The sequence below is a fragment of the Triticum aestivum genome, chromosome 6D (assembly GCF_018294505.1).
Source record: "Triticum aestivum cultivar Chinese Spring chromosome 6D, IWGSC CS RefSeq v2.1, whole genome shotgun sequence".
NCBI lineage: Eukaryota > Viridiplantae > Streptophyta > Magnoliopsida > Poales > Poaceae > Triticum > Triticum aestivum.
In genome coordinates, this window is record NC_057811.1 from 95,005,792 (window position 1) to 95,024,515 (window position 18,724).

General features: G+C 45.8%; 1 protein-coding gene across 2 annotated transcripts; it reads left to right on the plus strand.

The window, feature by feature from the left end:
* Positions 1-296: 296 nt before the first annotated feature.
* Positions 297-3,743, plus strand: LOC123143803 (GATA transcription factor 17). 2 transcript variants are annotated; one of them, XM_044562797.1, is made up of 7 exons: positions 297-835; positions 934-1,020; positions 1,112-1,221; positions 1,312-1,425; positions 2,189-2,294; positions 2,667-2,732; positions 3,295-3,743. In XM_044562797.1, exons 1-7 carry the CDS (start codon positions 401-403, stop codon positions 3,403-3,405), a joined length of 1,029 nt encoding a protein of 342 aa, XP_044418732.1. In that variant the 5' UTR covers positions 297-400; the 3' UTR covers positions 3,406-3,743. The 2 variants fall into 2 exon arrangements, with proteins under 2 accessions (XP_044418732.1, XP_044418733.1); XM_044562798.1 differs by having other exon boundaries at positions 3,298-3,743.
* Positions 3,744-18,724: the final 14,981 nt, after the last annotated feature.

Below are 18,724 nucleotides of genomic sequence, written 5' to 3' on the forward strand. Positions count from 1 at the left end.
TGCTATGCAGGAGGAAGAAGATTTCGCACCCTCAAGAATTTAAATGTATTTTATCTTCCTTTATTTATGGGTGTGTTTGTAAGGACCCATGATACTTAATATATGACCTTGGGCCTTTTGAAAAAAGATGTGCAGAACTTGGCCACCAGTAAATCATCATTGTATATATTTTTTAGGGACCAATAAATAATACTATTTGGCAGATAAAGCTATTCCAAAAGCATCACCAGAAAAGGAGCAGCAAAAAACGGCGCGGATCGAACGGCCACGATCCCACCTCAAAAGCCCACACGCCACGCGCTCCATCGCGAGTTCGCAACCCATCTTGCGGCTACTACACCCGAACGAGGCCCTGCCTAGGGTTCCACCCCCGTCGTCCGATCCGATCCCGCCCCCCACCATGAGCGGCCACCACGACGCCAGCAAGCCCTACCAGCCCCGCCGGGGCCCGGAGCGCCCCCCGCCGCAGCAGCCGGCGGAGGACGAGGAGGCGGCCGCGGCTGCGGCGGCGATGGCCGAGGTCGAGGCCGCGGCGGGGGCGATGGAGCAGTACGAGCCGCATCTGGAGCACGGGGAGGAGGAGGAGGAAGAGGAGGAGGGGGAGGAAGAGGGGGAGGAGGAGGGAGAGGAAGGGCATGGGTACGCGTACGATTATGTTACCGGGGAGGCCGTCCCAATGGACGAGGAAGGCGCTGCGGCCGCGGCGCACGCCCACCACGGGGCGGCGGGGCCGCACGGCATGGAGGCGGGCGGCGCGCCGCAAGCGCCGTCGAACACGCTCACGCTCTCTTTCCAGGGCGAGGTGTTCGTCTTCGAGTCTGTGTCCGCCGAGAAGGTGCCGCGCCTCTGATCCCTTCCCTGCAAATTTCGCTCTCCTGCTCTGATGTACTTTGATTGGATGGAAATGAATCCTTTGATTTGGTAATTTGTCAGGTGCAAGCGGTTCTCTTATTGCTTGGAGGAAGGGAGCTCGGCCCGGGTATGGGCGTGGGGCCGTCGTCTTCAGCATCATACAGTAAGGTTTAGACCTCTCTTGGTGAGCTGTATCCTTTATCCGTTGAGAAGCTTTCGAATTATGTGGTGCTCATGTCGTGTGTACCCTGTGATATAGAGGTTGAATTCACATCGGATGGCATCGCTGATGAGGTTCCGCGAAAAGCGCAAGGAAAGGAACTTCGATAAGAAGATCCGCTATTCTGTTAGGAAGGAAGTTGCACACAGGTCAGTGCTAGCTTGGTAACATAAAAGTTAGCTCTGCCCTTTGCATGCTGTGTCATGACTCTATACATACTTTTGTTCACCCATTTGCAGGATGCAGCGCCATAAAGGTCAGTTCACATCATCAAAAGCAAAGGCCGAAGAAGCGGCAGCTGCGGCTAATTCAGATTGGGGTGCAGTGGAAGGTCGACCTCTTTCTGCACCTGTGTAAGTCCACAAACTGTTGTACTGATTATATGTAAGCACTTATAAATTTCTTTTATCCGGATTCCATAAGTTGAGAATGACGATATTTGCATATTGTGAATAAATGATTTCGTTGTAAATCAGTACCGAAGTTAGGTTTGGTGTGATGTCCCCATATGCCTGCGCAGGATAGCCAGGAGTTTGCTGTTATGAACAATGCGTGGTTTAGTGTCTAGTGCAGTGTGTTAGTTGCCTGGCTTCTCATTGGCTCTATTTCACTATCTGGATATTCTTGGCTCTATATCACTATCTGGATACTCTTGTGTACAAGGTTGTCCCGTAAGCTGATGATATGATGCTACATAGAACTGAATTCAGTGAATTAAAATGCTAGCTTGAAGACATGCATCTATCATTGTTACCAAGGCTTGCACTCGCTATTTTTTGCTATTCGGTTGTTGCTTACCGAAAATTTTGTTGGTATTAGTTGAAGTACCTGTGATCTTTGGATGACATGAGATGCTTCTTGAACACTTCTATTTGTACACGTCACTGTTTATCTGTAGCAATAGCTTGCTTCAGAATACAATGTGCCCTAGTTATTGCACATCTAAGCGACTCAATCAAGCATAGAAAAGGAAAAGAAAAAAAGAAAGAAAATACCTGCATGAATCTTCGGGTAAAATCATTGGCACAAGACTTAGATGTGCAATACTTAGGGCACATCTAGATGTGCTTTAGCAAAACTGTTTTTGATAATTGTTTCACTATCCAATTCTTTCAGATGCCAGCATTGTGGTATTAGTTCTAACAATACACCTATGATGCGTCGAGGACCGGATGGACCAAGGACTCTGTGCAATGCATGTGGACTCGCGTGGGCAAACAAGGTACTTAAAATTCTTGTGGTATTGTGTTGTATGTTCATTTACCTTGTTGTTTGTACCAACATCCACAGCACTACAGCAGGCTCTGTTGTTGCACAACCTATATATTGTGAAGAGGTCCTGTCTCCTTTAACATCAATAAGTAACAATCTCTTAGTTGTCTACAGTCCAGCTGTAACAATATATCCTTCTGTACCGTCTATTACGTTGGATGCTGGTTCTATGATATTCTGGCAAGATGGTTTTAACTTTATCAGCAACAATGTGCTTACATCAATATAGTTAAAATAGTCACAATGTTAGAGTACCTCATGCCTGACTTTGCATTTACATATTGATATGTTAATGATTCTTCAACGTGTTTCTCCTTCCTAGGGTATGATGAGAGAGGTCAAAGGTCATACACCTTTGAAAGTTGTGCTGCCAGCAACCGATGACGCTGTAAGCACTAATTCTCCCCTTCCATTAGATTAACAGCCTACCTTATCAGATTTGATGTACTCCCTCCGTTCCAGAATATAAGGTGTATTGTTTTCCGTGCAAGTCAACCATTTGAATGTTTGACCAAGATTATAGAATAAAATAACAACATCTGCAATACTTAATAGATAAAATATGAAACTACTTTTCATGATGGATCAAATGATATAAATTTCGTATTCTGGATATTGATATATTTTTCTAAAAACTCGGTCAAATATGCACTCGTTTGACTTTTGAAAAAACAACACCTTATACAGAGGGGGTACATAATTTACTATTTTTGTATATTTTCATAACCTGAAGTCGAAATTGTGTACCATTTTCTGAACTGCTAGAAGCTTCTATTTTAAACTCTTGATGAAACTACAAAAAATATACATGTCCCTATCGAAATTAGAGGGCTAGAATTTTTTCGAAGTACAAACTTCATATGGTTAGGATTTTCAAAGAATAAAGAGTCTCTTTCTCTATTTTGACCGGTTCAGTTATCTCATTTGAATATAATTCTCATACCCTGCAGCAGAATGGAGTTGCTGAAGCACCCACTGCTGAGCAGCAACATCTCGCACTAGAAGCTGCACCAGAAGCACCAGTAGCGCCTGCTCCTGCTGCCAATGGCCATGATTCATAGCCATCAGGTGGTGGATGCTTCAGAGGACGCTGCGTTTGTCATGGAGTTGCATGCTTAGAAGTTATAATCGGCATAATTTGAACTGGAGGCTTGCAATGTGCGCATTGTGGTGTGGATGTACCGATGGTCTGACTCTGTTGCCGCATGTGTATATAGATAATAGACGTTTTTCGACATGGGTTTTTTCTGAGCGTTCATTAGATTTAAATCTTCTAGAAATGACACTGTTAGAGACAGCAACATCCTCTCCTGCATGGCGTATGAGAAAATCTGTTCGACAAATGCTTCGGAATGACATTTTTTCATTAATTTGTTACATGGATATGTGTACCAGATAATTTGCGTTTACTTGGTAGCGACTTGGTTGGCTACATGAAGATGTTTAACTTACCATACAAGAGGGTGGCACATGTTTTGCTATTATTTGATTAAGCTGTGTGCGTGATATATTTTTGTAGAGTACAGTCTGCAAAACTAAACACAAAGCTTTCTCTCGCAGTAGTGTGAAGTTTACTCTTGCGAAGTTTACTGGCATAGAAAGACCTGGGAGAGACCATGGATATGGATCTTTGCGCTCAATGGGAGAGATTTGGTCTAGGGTATTTGGTTTTGATGTTCTCTTGTTTGTCTAGATGGTGGAGGCGTCGGCGCAGTTGAATAAGTGTTCCGTCCTTGTTGTGGTGTTGTTGGTTTCTATGTTGTGGTGGCCTTGTGGGCATGTTGGGGTTCTGAGATCTGATCCTCGGGGTTGTGAGTGTGGCTATCTTTTTGCCTTAGTTTGCATTGACACCAATCTTTTCAATAACATCCTACACCTTATTGCTTTGGATTGTGATTGTTGGTCTCTCTCCCGACCGTAGTTACAAACTTTGTCTGGCTCCCATGTTGTGGAGCAGGTGCAACATTGAGCTAATCTGATTTCCATTGTTATCAAAGGTGTTCTAGTAAACTCTGACTTGTTTGATACTTCCTCTGCTCATTTAGGAACAGAGGGAGTATATGACTTCTGGCATAAATAAATAAGTCTATCTTGGTTTCTAAAGCGGACACGAGTTTTAAATCTTCAATTTACCCATGAAACATGTGGTATAAGGTATTACTAAAAAACACATCATTTGATTCATCACCAAACAAAGTTTGTAAACATATCTAGGTTCAACATCTAATAAAATCTATGTCCACCTTATAAACCTGGACGGAGGGGAACTATGTGACACATGTGGTAAGCAATTCAAATTATTTAAAAAAAAACTTGGATGGAGGGGAACAATGTAATCGTGCCAGTCTAGTCGAAAACATCTCAAATGTGCCCCTTAAAATGTTTTTTAATTGTAATATCACCCTCTCTTATACCTGGCCATGGGATACCCGGCCCAGCCCGAAAAAGCCCGGTCTTGCCTGCGGGCCAGGCCTGGACCTGAGTTTTAGCCCGAAGAACATGTCGGGCCGAGCCTAGGATTGGCTTTTCGCGTTTTAGGAAAGGGGCCCAGCGGGCTTTCTCACTGACGGGCCGGACTGGGCCTAGGCTGGCCGGGCCGGGCTCACGCCTAGGTTTTTCACCTTAGGCTTGGATAGGCCCGCCCCGACAGATGCCCAGGTAGGCCGCAGATTGGGAAAGGACATCCCTTGAGAAATCTATCGGATTTTTCAGATCATCATTTCTGCAACCAATGCTAAAAGCTTGCAAGGTATGTGTTCTGTGCTGCTATATTTCTACGGCCGTATCACTATCAAAATGCATTGATGTCTAACAGTTTGACTTGAGCCATGTAAAATTTTCTAGTTGATCAACATGATACAGTAGAAGCTGGGCCAATAATGGGATGATCTTCTTTTATACTGGGTTGGTTGGAAGAATCTCTCCAGTCTCTAGTGATTTGATGTCTCCTGTGAAGTGGTCAAACTCATTTATTTCCAGTGAAGCTATCTTCCACGTTTTGAACTGAAAGGATCAACTTCACCGTCATTTATTAGCGTTGTTCTCAGGCTGGCTGTTAGTACTTCTATGACAGATTTGCTAGGCAAAGATCCATAATTTTTTTGAAAAAGAGGATAGACCCCTGGGCTCTTCATCTGGATGATGCATGCGACCATCTTATTAATTAATCACAAAGGCCATACAAAGTAAACATCAGCCAGTCAGAAGCCACCATCTAGACAACACCTGTTGCTACTCGTATCCCATTGATGAAGGTGTGCCGAATATCCGGACCTAATACCAAACGGACATCACATCAAACCCTAACATCTAAAGCCGGATGCCCCAACCCAGCCACACACCATAATACCTGTCACAAGTATGCTCTTTGTCCAGATAAGCTCTCGGAGTTCTTTTTGGCTTACTTAAGATACTTGTGCTTTGAACACTAGATTAATTTACTCCCTAAAGTGGTTTTCAGAGGTCCATGTCATCCGCGCCACCGGTTATGCCACTGGTGGCCCCGTCACCCTTCTGCCTCCCATAATTCAAGGTTCTTCCTCCTACCAACTTGTTATCCTCAGCCAAGTGCATTCACATGGTGCACAATCGTTTCATGGGTTTAAACCACTGAGAGAAGGGCCCTGTTCCATGCCACCAAGCACGTGTAGCAACTAGCAAGACTATAGGATCTGTGAGCTCCATCCCCTGGTCGGTGTCGGAGTTCTACTTAATTGAGTTCATGCTAACTTTAATGGAATTGAGGGCAAATGGCGGCGGTTACGTCGTGTAAAGAGGAGTGTGGGAGAAGGAGAGGGGCGTAGCCTTATCCAGAGATTATGAGAAGGGTGATGTGCATGGCCATATGGACAAAAAACCGGTGACGTGAATGCCACCCTTGCAATAAAATGGTATGTGGATGTCGCGGGGGAAGCTGCCCTCAGGAGTTCCAGTATTGGAGGTTCATTGGGAGTAAGTAAGCGAAAATGCCGGGGGTTGTTCAGAGAACAGCGGGGGAGTAAGCTACATTTTTTCCGTATTTGCTTACATGGAACGAACACTTCGCTACAATGTTGGTGTATTATTTACCATGTACTTTCGCGGGACGAACTGAAAAGCGCTTACAACGCGAAGCTCCAACAAGCCAAGAATATGTTGAATTGGTAAAATTCGCGTGCACAGAGGCGGCAACGACTCTGCGCATCAACAGCCACACCCTAGAGATTAACTTGGGGACAAAGGACTACCCTGGAGATCCTAGTGCCACACCGCTGCTCAAATTTTTTACGTGGGAGTAGTAGACAGAGCCAAATGTTATGTATCTTCTGTTTTGTCAAGTTGATTTTGGCGAGCAAGTGGTGCTGCTCTATTGTTCAGATACTCTGAATGAAGGGAGCCACATTACATTTATGTCTGCATCTTTGATTCAAAACATGCAATTCCCGTGTGCTGTTACAAAGACATCTTCAGAACTGTGTGCAGTCATCCTCGTAACCCAGATGTGGTTTCGAGGGTATCACACAGACTATACAAACAGAGTCTACGTCAGGGATAAAAGAAGGGAACATGGCCGAAATGCGTTTTGGAGCCCGGCTTGGTGAGCCTGGAACCTTAAAAAAAAATCGAATGATCGAACTGTCAAACATTTACGAAAATAAATTGGCATAAAACATGGATGTGATTCTTGTACTTATAATTTTTCATGTAATTAGAACAAGGTAGTAACAGTCAATGCTTACTATTAACAACTGTAATTTTATGAGAAAAGTATGTTTTTGGTCCCTCAAGTTCCCACAAAGTATAGACTTGGTCCCTCAAGATTTTTTGGTATACATTTGGTCCCTCAAGTCTCAAAACCGGATAAGTTTGGTCCGAAACCAGATTTTGAGCACGTTGACCGGTTTTGACCGCCACAAAACCGCCTGATGAACAGTAATTTAAAAAGAAACTTCAAAAAAATCTGAAATTTTTTGGGGTCGAATATGCTTACATGCGCAAGATGGGAACAAAATTTCGGGCTCTTTCAGCACTCGAGGAGCTCGTGGCAAAAAAACAAAAATATCTGCCTAATGAATAATAAATTAAAAATATCAAAACAAAATCAAAAATTCTGAATTTTTTTGGGGTCCAATATGCTTACGTGCGCAAGGTGCGACCAAAATTTTGTCATGAAATGACATCGGACGGGCTCTAGTAAAATTTTGTCTTTTTTGAAGTTTTTTTTAATATAGTATTCATCGAGCGGTTTTGTGGCGGTCAAACCCGGTCAACGTGCTCAAAATCTGGTTTAGGACCAAACTTATCCGGTTTTGAGAATTGAGGGACCAAATGTATATCAAAAAATCTTGAGGGACCAAGTCTATACTTTGTGGGAACTTGAGAGACCAAAAACATACTTTTCTCTAATTTTATATGTATTGTTTTAAGGGAAAATTATATTTTCCGTCCGTTAACTTCAAAACTGGTAAAACTTGGTCCCTAAACTTCTCAAACCAGATTAGTTTAGGGGGTGTTTGTTTCCAAAGACTTTTTTGTGTAGGGACTAGAAAAAGTCCCTCTTAGAGACTTTGTTACCAAACAGGAGGGACTTTTTAGGGACTAAACTAGGCATTTGGGACTAAATGAAGAAGACTCTCAAGAAGAGTCTTTTTGGGACTTTTTGGGACTTTTTCAATAATGCCCCTCCATGCACCCATTGGCCCGCCACCCCATGGTGTTGTTTGATTGTTATTTTTCTATATACTAGGGGCAACATGGTCATTTAATAACCTTTAGGAAGGGACTAGGGACTTTTTAGTCTCTGGAAACAAACAGGGAGGGACTTTTTAGGGACTAGGGACTTTTTAGTTGGGATTAGAAAAAGTCCTAGGAGTAGAGAACCAAACACCACCTAGTCCGTTGACTCAACATAAGCAGTTTTCATGTTGACTTGGCATGGTTTTGACAGGTCGGCGCGCTCACGTGGCAATCTTCTTCTTCCTTCCCAGTTTAACTCAGCTGGGCATTTCGTCGAGCAGTGGCGCACGTCCAGAAACAGAAGAAGGAGATAGGCGTGGAGCTATTGTGAGTTTGTGACTCGCGGCAGCGCACGCAGAGGGTGCAGGCGACCGGGGAGCTGCAGCACGGCGAGGCGACGCACGCACACACTCGCGCATCACCGGCCCACAGCAACACACACACCGGCGGCGGTTGCTCTGCCATGCGTCCGTGTGTCCATGGCGTGAGCTCGGAGTCGGTTCAACCACGACGCCGTCGACCGGTTCGAACGCGACGTCATCAGCCCAAGTTACCCAACACGCACGGACGCTCGTGTGAAAGGGAACGCCGACCATGTCACAACGCGGCCTCGCCGGAACTTGTGCGTGACCAACGGCACGACCAACGCCGTCAACGGAGGTGCGTGAAGAGGGCTTGTCCGAGCTCCTCCTCCTGCTCGGGCATCATGTTCAACAGGCCGGCGGCGGCGCGCCGGGCGCAGGCTGCAGCTCGACGGGGGGGGTGTGCGGTGGGTTCACGCCCCACACGGTGCGTAGTCCACGCGGGACATGGAGACGCCCAGCGTGTTGAGCCCCGGCCGGGAGCTTCTCCACGTTCGCCCGCGAGCGGACCGGGTTGCCGGTGTTTCCCGGGAGTGCCAGCACGGAGGAGGAGAAGGCCTCCACCGTCACGTTCTAGTTCTAGGTCCTCTTGCACGGGAACCCATTTAGCCGCAGTGCTGCAGAGTGCACGCATGCATTAGTCGCTAGGACGGAAGAGCCAGCACAGCTATTCATGTGCAGCTCGACGCCACTCCCTGGGCCGCTGAGCTCATCGCGCTGCATCTCCGCTGCATGACCGTCGTGGACGACGCCGTCGCCGTTTCTCATCCAAGCTCGGCACGCCTGGGTTGGATTTTGGGGCCAGTTTCGAAAAGAAAAGGAGATGTGGACTGTGACATGGCGGTCAAACCCAGACGACGTGTCAAGTTTTGGTTAAAACCGTGTCCACGTAATACCACCCAAAACGATACGAAGGGACTGAACTAATCCGGTTTAAGAAGTTGAGGGACCAAGGTTTGTCGGTTTTAAAGTTGAGGGACTATTTCTGTACTTTCAAGAAAGTTTAGGGACAAAAAATATACTTCTCTCTTGTTTTAATGGCCTCTGAACCGTGTCATTTGGTCTGGATTTTGATATATTCCTCGTTCCATTACTGATATGTATATTTGTGCTTGTGGGATTTTGATATATTCCTTGTTTCATTACCAATATGTATATTTGTGTTTGTGCTTTTGGTGATCTAAACGCTTTTATGCTTTTATATTTTTTATGGAGGGAGTAGGGGTTAGACCACTACAAGTGCAATGATTTCAATTCGTGCTCACCTTGCTGAGGACCAGGCCAAAGCCCATCCCTTGTAGGACGCAGCTTCAGTGACTTCATGAAGCTAAGGGCGTGTTCGGATCTCCTCCCACTTCTAACTCCAGGAACTTCATGGATCGTTTTCACCCGAACGCTTGGGCTCCAAGAAGCTGGATTCTTGAAGCTAAGCCCAATTGTAGTGCAAAAACATGGAGCGAGCTTGGCCCAGCTCCACCGATTGCAGAAGTTGGAGTTCACGCAATTCACATCCACAGTCACCGCTAAAGATACCGGTTCGCTTCCCCATCCCTCGAAAAACATAACTCATTGCTACATGACCAATCTCCCTCGCCTCGCTGCCCCCCTCTCCCTCTCGAATCGGGGCACTGGCTGGCCCTAATTGGGCTGCCTTGAGCCGGCCCAATCTGCCCTGAATGGGCCACAGGTTTCCCAGCTGGACTGCAGCGCTGGAGAAACTGTGGATGCACCCGAACGGATCTGGGATCGCTACCTGGAGTGAGAAGCGACGAAGAGAAGTTGGCTACGTGAAGTTTTGTGAAACTAGAGCGAATCCGAACACGCCCTAAGTCTCACCGTAACTTAGCCCCCTCTATCAGCCATCCATTAAAAATCCGACGGACCAGATTGATCCATATTTTGAATAAAGTTTTTAAAAATGTTCAGAAAAGTTTGAAATTTTTCCAATAAATTGTAAATGTTTCGTTTAGTATTCTGTGAAAATTTCAATCCATTTGTATGTATAGTTTGCGAATACACATTTTTTATTTATTTTAGCTTAAAAAGCTATTTAATCACAAACCATACATCCAAATGGGTTGAGACTTTCCCAGAATACAAAACGAAACATTTATGATTTATTGGATTTTTTTTAATTTTTTCTGAACACTTTAAATTTTGCCGAAGATTCGTTGAGAATTTCTCTAAGATTGCAGGAATATCATTAACAGGAAGATTATCCATTATCACATGAGTAGATTCCTCCGCTTGAGCTGCATTCATCATGTTCACCTTTGCAGACTTTGGATTATGCTTGACCACTGCATTGCTGGAAGATCTGACAAGAGGAGGAGGCGGAAGATGCCTTTGGTTGAAGCACTTGTTAGCATAGTGACCTTTCTGCTGACATTTGTTGCAAGTCACCTCTGAGAGTGGACGGTGATAAGGAGCATTAGACTTTGGAGCTTGATTCTGAGACTTGTTCTGATAGCCAGAGTTGGAAGAGTTGGAAGAACCATGGCCACCTTTGTTCTTCTGCTGGTAAGGCTGACGAAACGGAGGAGGAGGAGGCAACCAGAACTTCTGTTGCTTAGCTGTCACAAGTGAGGAAGAAGAAGACTGAACTGCGTCTCTGACTCTCTTCTTAGAAGCCTCACACTTGAGCTGAGCAGCCTCTTGCTTCAGTGCCATATTGTAGAATTGATCAAACTGAGTAGGCTCAAAAGTACGAGAGCTAACTGCAGATCCTCTCTAAGGCCACCTCTGAAGTGATAGATCATGCTCTTTTCATCAGGAACGTCTTGTTTAGCGAAGCGAGCAAGTTTCTGAAACTGGATGTTGTATTGATACACAGACATGTTGCCTTGCTTGAGATTGCGGAAATCCTCACGCTTGCTCTCAACAACACTTTGTGGAATGTGGTGCGCTTTGAAGTCCCGACAGAAGTCAGTCCAAGTGATCACACGACCTCCTCTGGAATCTTTGTATTGTTGAAACCAATCAGCAGCTTGGTCCTTGAGTTGGAAAGAAGCGAACTTGACATAGTCCTCAGGCCTGACATTGCTACATTCAAAATTCTTGTTGATATCCACGAGCCAATCATCGGCATCCGTGGCCTAGGCACAGTAGCTGAAAGACTTGGGCTGATTTGCGAGAAACTGGTTGAGTGTAGCGAAATGAGGCTGATTGTTGCCTTGACCTTGATTGCCTTGATTGCCTTGCCCTTGGGTGCGTTCTTGCAAGAGTTGCAGAATCATCTGAGCATTGGCGTTGGTGGCTGCCATGATAGCTTGCCATGCCTCCGGAGGCGGAGGTGGTGGCGGAGGGTTCGCCTGACTCCCTTCATTGCGTTCCGGATTCTGACGCGTTGGCGGAGCCATCCTGAAGAGGGTGACATCCGTTAGCATCTTGATAGACAAAAAGATAAGTAGAATCAACGGATAGAAATTGCAACATCTAGTCTTCACAATAAACATTCGAACGAAGATGAACGAATGAATTCCGTAGTAAATCATCACACTTCCATAAGTTGAGAAGCCACTTGAAAAAGATATGGAATCAACATATGACTTCGAAGCAACTCGAATATCACAATTCAAAACAAAACAAAGTATTGGCTTGCAGAATAAGCTGGAACAAACATATGATAGAGATTTCGTCCGAAGTTTTCGTGGTGGGGCCCACACGGGCTCAATCGTATAGCACCATCATGTACAAGGCTGTGCACATGACATACGAAGCGTCCCCGAGTCGGCATAGCCAAGGACTCTTTAAGACACTACGAGACCACTGTAAAACCAACCGTGTACAGGCGGACCACTAGACGTCGAACCCCAATCTCATATCATGCGTCTGTCGGAAAGATATCCTAAGGCTACTTGAATTCCCACTTATAAACTCCCGAAACTTTCTGGTTATGCAATCTGGTGTTGGGGATACAGGGGACACAAAATATATCACCCAAACTAGCAATCCCTAGATCCAGCTGTATCCATCCGTCAACACATAACCAAGAAACCTTCGGAAATCGTTTACCTCGACCTTCGAAAAACATCCGTTATACAATTTATGGCAATACTCCCGAACTCCCGCCCCAGTACTGGGTGGCATCGAGGTGATCTCACCAACAACTGCATAAAAGAGATTTCGATGTCGGCGAAACTCAGGTATTCCAGAACTGCAACGATAAAATTGTGACGACAACACCTCAGAGCTCAACTCCCCGGGACACTGCCACAACCCCTAAATGTCAGGAGGCACCAAGAACAATGTTCTCGTCACAAAACCATCGGAACGATTCCAAGATACCCGCGTGATCCTAAATTTTTTTAAGTGAAATTTGAGGAGAGAATAGACAAAACTTCTACGTCAGGAGACCTCACCAGAGCGACGAAGGGACTGAGGAGTAAAAAGAATCCTACTCTCCGATATATATAATCCTAAGACTCAAAACATTTTGTTCTAGACTCAACAACGCCAGCGATTCAATCAAGCAAGGGGCTCCTAAGTCGGGGATGGCTCTGATTACCAACTTGTAACGCCCACGATGCGGCTATATCTCCCACGTGTCGAGGCACGACTTAGAGGCATAACCGCATAGTGGTTTTGTCGCAAGAAGGGTCATCTTCACACAATCCCATGTAATGAACAAGAGTGGGATAAAGAGTTGGCTTACAATCGCCACTTCACACAATACATAAATATAATTCATACATCATCCAAAATACAAACATATAGACCGACTACGGTCAAGATCCAAATGAAAATAAGATAACCCCAAATGCTAGATCCCCGATCGTCCCAACTGGGCTCCACTACTACTCATCAGGAAAAGACACATAGTAACGACCACGTTCCCCGTCGAACTCCCACTTGAGATCGACCCCATCATCTGCACTGGCATCGTCGGCACCTGCAACTGTTTTGGTAGAATCTGTGAGTCACGGGGACTCAGCAATCTCACACCCGCGAGATCAAGACTATTTAAGCTTATAGGAAAGGATGGTGCAAAGAGGTAGAGCTGCAGCGGCAATAAGCATATATGGTGGCTAACATACGCAGAAGAGAGCGAGAAGAGAAGCAACGGAACGGTCGTCAACTAGCAATGACCAAGAAGTGATCCTGAACTCCTACTTACGTCATACATAACTCAAACCGTGTTCACTTCCCGGACTCCGCCGAGAAGAGACCATCACGGCTACACACACAGTTGATGTATTTTAACTGGGTCAAGTGACAAGTTCTCTACAACCGGACGTTAACAAATTCCCATCTGCCTCATAACCGCGGGCACGGCTTTCGAAAGATATTACCCTGCAGGGGTGTCCCAACTTAGCCCATCATAAGCTCTCACGGTCAACGAAGGATAAACCTTCTCCCGGAAAGACCCGATCAGTCTCGGAATCCCGGTTTACAAGACATTTCGACAATGGTAAAACAAGACAAGCAAAGCCGCCCGAATGTGGCGACAAATCCCGATAGGAGCTGCACATATCTCGTTCTCAGGGCACACCGGATAAGTCAAGCTACGAGTAAAACCAGACCTCGAGTTTCCCCGAGGTGGCCCCGCAGGCTGCTCGGTTCGGACCAACACTCGAAGGAGCACTGGCCCGGGGGGGTTAAAATAAGATGACCCTCGGGCTCGCGAAAACCCGGGGGAAAAGGCTTAGGTCGCAAATGGTAAAACCAAGGTTGGGCCTTGCTGGAGGAGTTTTATTCAAGGCGAACTGTCAAGGGGGTCCCATAAATCACCCAATCGCGTAAGGAACGCAAACTCAAGGAACATAATCCCGGTATAACAGAAACTAGGGCGGCAAGAGTGGAACAAAACACCAGGCATAAGGCCGAGCCTTCCACCCTTTACCAAAAATATATAGGTGCATTAATTAAATAAGAGATATTGTGATATCTCAACATATCCATGTTCCGACATGGAACCAACTTCAACTTCACCTGCAACTAGCAACGCTATAAGAAGGGCTGAGCAAAAGCGGTAACATAGCCAAACAACGGTTTGCTAGGAGAAGGATGGTTAGGAGCTGACATGGCAAAATGGGAGACATGATATAGCAAGTGATAAGTAGCGCAACATGGCAATAGAGCGAACAACTAGCAAAGCAAAGATAGAAGTGATTTCGAGGGGTGGTCATCTTGCCTGCAAGGTTCTCAGAGTTGTCGAAAGCTTGATCCTCGTAAGCGTACTCAACAGGTTCCTCGTTCACGAACTCGTCTCCCGGCTCTACCCAAGACAAGAACATGAAACAACGGAACCACAATCAATCACGAGAAATGCACAAGCAACATGATGCAAAACATGTATGATATGCAAGATATGATATGCGATGCATATGCGTGATCCGGAAGGAAAATGAAGAACAAGGCAATAACTTGGCAAACCAAGCATGCCACTAGAAAGATGAGATGATTTCGTTCGAAATCGATATAAAGATCACCGCAATCGGATGCACGGTTTGCAAATGGCAAGCAAAACAAGAATGACACGAATCTGCGATTAACAGCATGATAGCACTTAAAATGCAACAAGCAACAATGCTACAGCACTCCAACATAGCAACAAAGCATATGGCAGTAATCTACAGGAGATTGTTGACAAAAGATGAACACTGAGCTACGGCTAGTTCACAACATAACAAGCTCAAACAAGCATGGCAAAAGTGCAAAAGATAACAGGTTCACTGACTTGGTGAAATTACTGGACATGGCAGAAAACAGCATCAGGTAGCAATGTTCAGAGCACAAAATCAACATGCTACAGAAACTTAAAATAGCAAAACAAGGCATGGAAGTATTCTACTAAATTCATATAACTAAAGTCCCTTACTGACCATAAGCCAAAAAGGACCAGAAGATATGATGGAAACCTTGTAAACATAGCAAGTTTCGTTATCAGGTTTCAGACTTAGCAGAAAACAGAGCATGGCAGAAATAATAATATGAAGGCATGTTGGTGAGCTTGATGCACTCACCAAAAAGCAATGCATGACAAACAAAAGCATACCTACAGCAAGATGGCATGTTTATGAAGCTAACCATGGCAAGAATAATTACATAGCATGTATGGATCAACTACAATAAGCTTGGCAAAAATGAATATCATGTTAAGAATCTGCCAGAAATATTTTATAGCAAAAGTAGAGCAAGATTGAGTCATGCTATGGCACTCCATAATTGCAAACAAGGGCAGGAATGGATCAATTACAACAATATCTACAAAACATCTTTACTGAACATCTCCTAAATATGCATGGATCTCTCTGTAGCATCAAGTTTACATGGCAACAAAATAACAGCAGACAAGGACTTATTTCTCTAAGTCCCTGAAATCAGAAACATTACGGGGCCTAGTTTGCATGCTTGTGCTAGTCACCACAGAGATCACAAAAATACATGGCATACACCACTGGAAAGATGACATGGCATACAACAAAACACGTGTAGAGCTCATGCCCATAAGATGCACAGATTAAATGTTACAAAAATGACAACTCTCCAAGTTCTGATAAGAACCAGAAGATAACAGCAACTAGCCCTCTTACAACAGAGATTTGGGCATCAAGATGGCCTCTAATGAACATGGTGCAATTGAACAAAATGTAGAGCATCACGAGGCAAACAATTTGATATATTACATGCGCGAAACGAAGCTATATACAGAGAGTTATGCACTGTTGAACATGGGCATATGAAGTGAAAATTGCAAACACTTAGGAAAATTTGGGGGGCTCCCGGGGTCAACCTGGCGTTGACCGGATCTGGATCGGCCGAAGAGCTCGGGCTAGGGCTCGGGGCCTTATTCGCCGGCGACGGGAGGGAGAGGGCGGAGGTGAGGCCGGCGGCCGGAGGGGTGGCCGGAGGAGGCGCGGGCGACGAGGGCGGCGGTGCCGAACGGCGGCGGGGCACCGCGGGCGACGAGGCGCACGGCGCACGGCGGCGGCGGAGCGGCGCGGTGAGGAGGCGGGCGCGGGGCGACGGGGCCCGAGCGGCGGCGCGGGAGGAAGCGGGCCTGGAGGGCCCGCGGCGGTGGCGGCATACGGGCCGGCCACGTGGCAGCGCGCCACTGGCTGGGCGCGGCGGCGGGATCCGTCCGGCGCGGAGTGGACGCGTCCGGCCGCGGAGAGGGAATTTTTTTAGGGTTTGATCTGCGTTTGTTTTCAGGAGGGCTCACATATAAATAGGTAGAGGGAGCTAGGAGGCTCCAAATGAGGTGCGGTTTTCGCCCACACGATCGTGATCGAACGACCTAGAGCATGGAAGAGAGTTTGGTGGGTTTTGGGCTGGTTTTTAGGGGGGGTTTGCTGCACACACAAATGGACTTTGCGGATGCCCGGTTAACCGTTGGAGTACCAAACGACCTCCAAATGGAACGAAACTTGACCGGTGGTCTCCCGGTGGTATACTAAGGCCACTTGACAAGCCTCGGTCCATTCCGAGAATGTTTGACACCCGCATACGAAAGGAAACAAAAGGGGTGCGCCGGAGGAGATAGGAGCGCCGGATTGCAAAACGGACAACGGGGAAAATGCTCGGATGCATGAGACGAACACGTATGCAAATGCAATGCACATGATGACATGGTATGAGATGCATGACATGAACAAAATACAAAACGACAAACAAAACCCGACCACGGAGGGAATATCATAGCACATAGCCGAAAATGGCAAGAGTCGGAGTTACAAATATGGAAAGTTACATCGGGGTGTTACACGCACCAAGGTGTGGTTTGGCGCATCGCGGTTCCCTACACGACGATGAGCGACACCATCTGGGTATAAATGACGGTGTAGAAGACCATGCAGAGCCAGACAGGGAAGGTCCGCAGATGATCTTCACTTGCTCCACCTGCGTCGCCGTGCACAGCTTTCACTTGTCACGCGTTTGGCTGCACGTGGCGAGCTTGGAGTTGATGTCTTCGCTTGTGAGCGCTGCTCTTCTGCATCACCCTCAAGAGCAATAGCACAATATTAACTAGAGGGCTATTGCCCCCCCCCCCCCCCCCCCCGCCAAATTTATTTCTTTGCATGAACACGTAATATTTAACATTATTTGGGCCAAATTTAACATAATACACTAGATTAACACTCAACCACTCACAGTGTCGAGGTTAACCACGCTAGTAGGCCATGGTGCGCATTATAAGGGTATCACATAGACGAAACAAAATATAGCAATTTACGTTAGTGGTAAAAAAGGGAACATGTTGGAAATTCGAATTTGAGTCCGACTGTGCTTACTCTCAACGACTGGAATTTTATATGCATTGTTGTGAGATAAACGAATCCAAGGATGATACAAAGAATAGATTTTCCAATGGATTGAACCATGAAATTCGGTCTAGATTTCAATATATTCCTCGTTTCATTGCTGATATGTATATTTGTGCTAGACCACCATGACCACAATGACTCCAACTCTTGCTCACCATTACCGGTGCCTACACCATCTAAGTTGTTGCAACAAGGTAACATGAAAGGTACATATTTCATAACTCCAGATGAGAATGATGCATGACTTGTTGATTCAAATACATCATGTGTTGTTGAGATAGACATTGTTTTGATCACATCACCTATAGTCGACGTATATTTCGATAGACGCTTTGTTAGGGTACCGCGACTAGCCGAAAAGCCCGGATGGGAAGCAAGAAGCAAAGTTACCCAAGTCCAGGCCCTCGCTCTAGAGGTAAAACCCTACTCCCGCATTGCATTAATTAGATTGTACAATGGTGATCTCAGGGATGGTAGATTTACCAAAGGGCGAAGGTAATGTGTCTATCGTCTAGCCCAGACCCGACTTATATATAAAGGATGCTAGGGTCACAAAATCCTAGTCGATCTAAAGGGGGTTTGAGGGTTCCAACGTCGGGTTGGCCTCCTTTTCTTGCATGACAAGGATGTCGGTTTCCTCCTTCTAGGGGGCCCAAAGGCCGGTCTAAAGTCCGAGGTGGTACGCCGATCTGGGAGTCTTGGGCCAAAATATCCCGGGGAGGAATCTACCGAACAGGCAACAACCAACCTTTAATTTTGTTTTCTTGAAGTGGATTTTCCAGCCCTCGATTGTATTATATTTAGGATATTCGTGTACAGGGATACCCTGGCTATGTGGAATGATCTGTTGGATATTTGTGGTCAAGTTATTCTGACTGAAGAACCAAACAAAGTTAAGTGGTTGATCACAACCTTGGGTACTTTCTTTGGTTAAATCGCTTTATCATTACATCATTGCTAGACATGTTGTTCCCCCTACAAGTTGTTGTGGAGGATGAAAATGGCTTTAAAAGTTAAAGCCTTTTCCAGGCTTGTTA

Coding starts and splice junctions, on each gene's coding strand:
- LOC123143803 (XM_044562797.1), top strand. CDS start 401: ATGAGCGGCCACCACGACGCCAGCAAGCCCTACCAGCCCCGCCGGGGC. Junction 1,021..1,111: donor CTTCAGCATCATACAGTAAG/GTTTAGACCTCT, acceptor CCTGTGATATAG/AGGTTGAATTCACATCGGAT. Junction 2,295..2,666: donor GACTCGCGTGGGCAAACAAG/GTACTTAAAATT, acceptor TCTCCTTCCTAG/GGTATGATGAGAGAGGTCAA.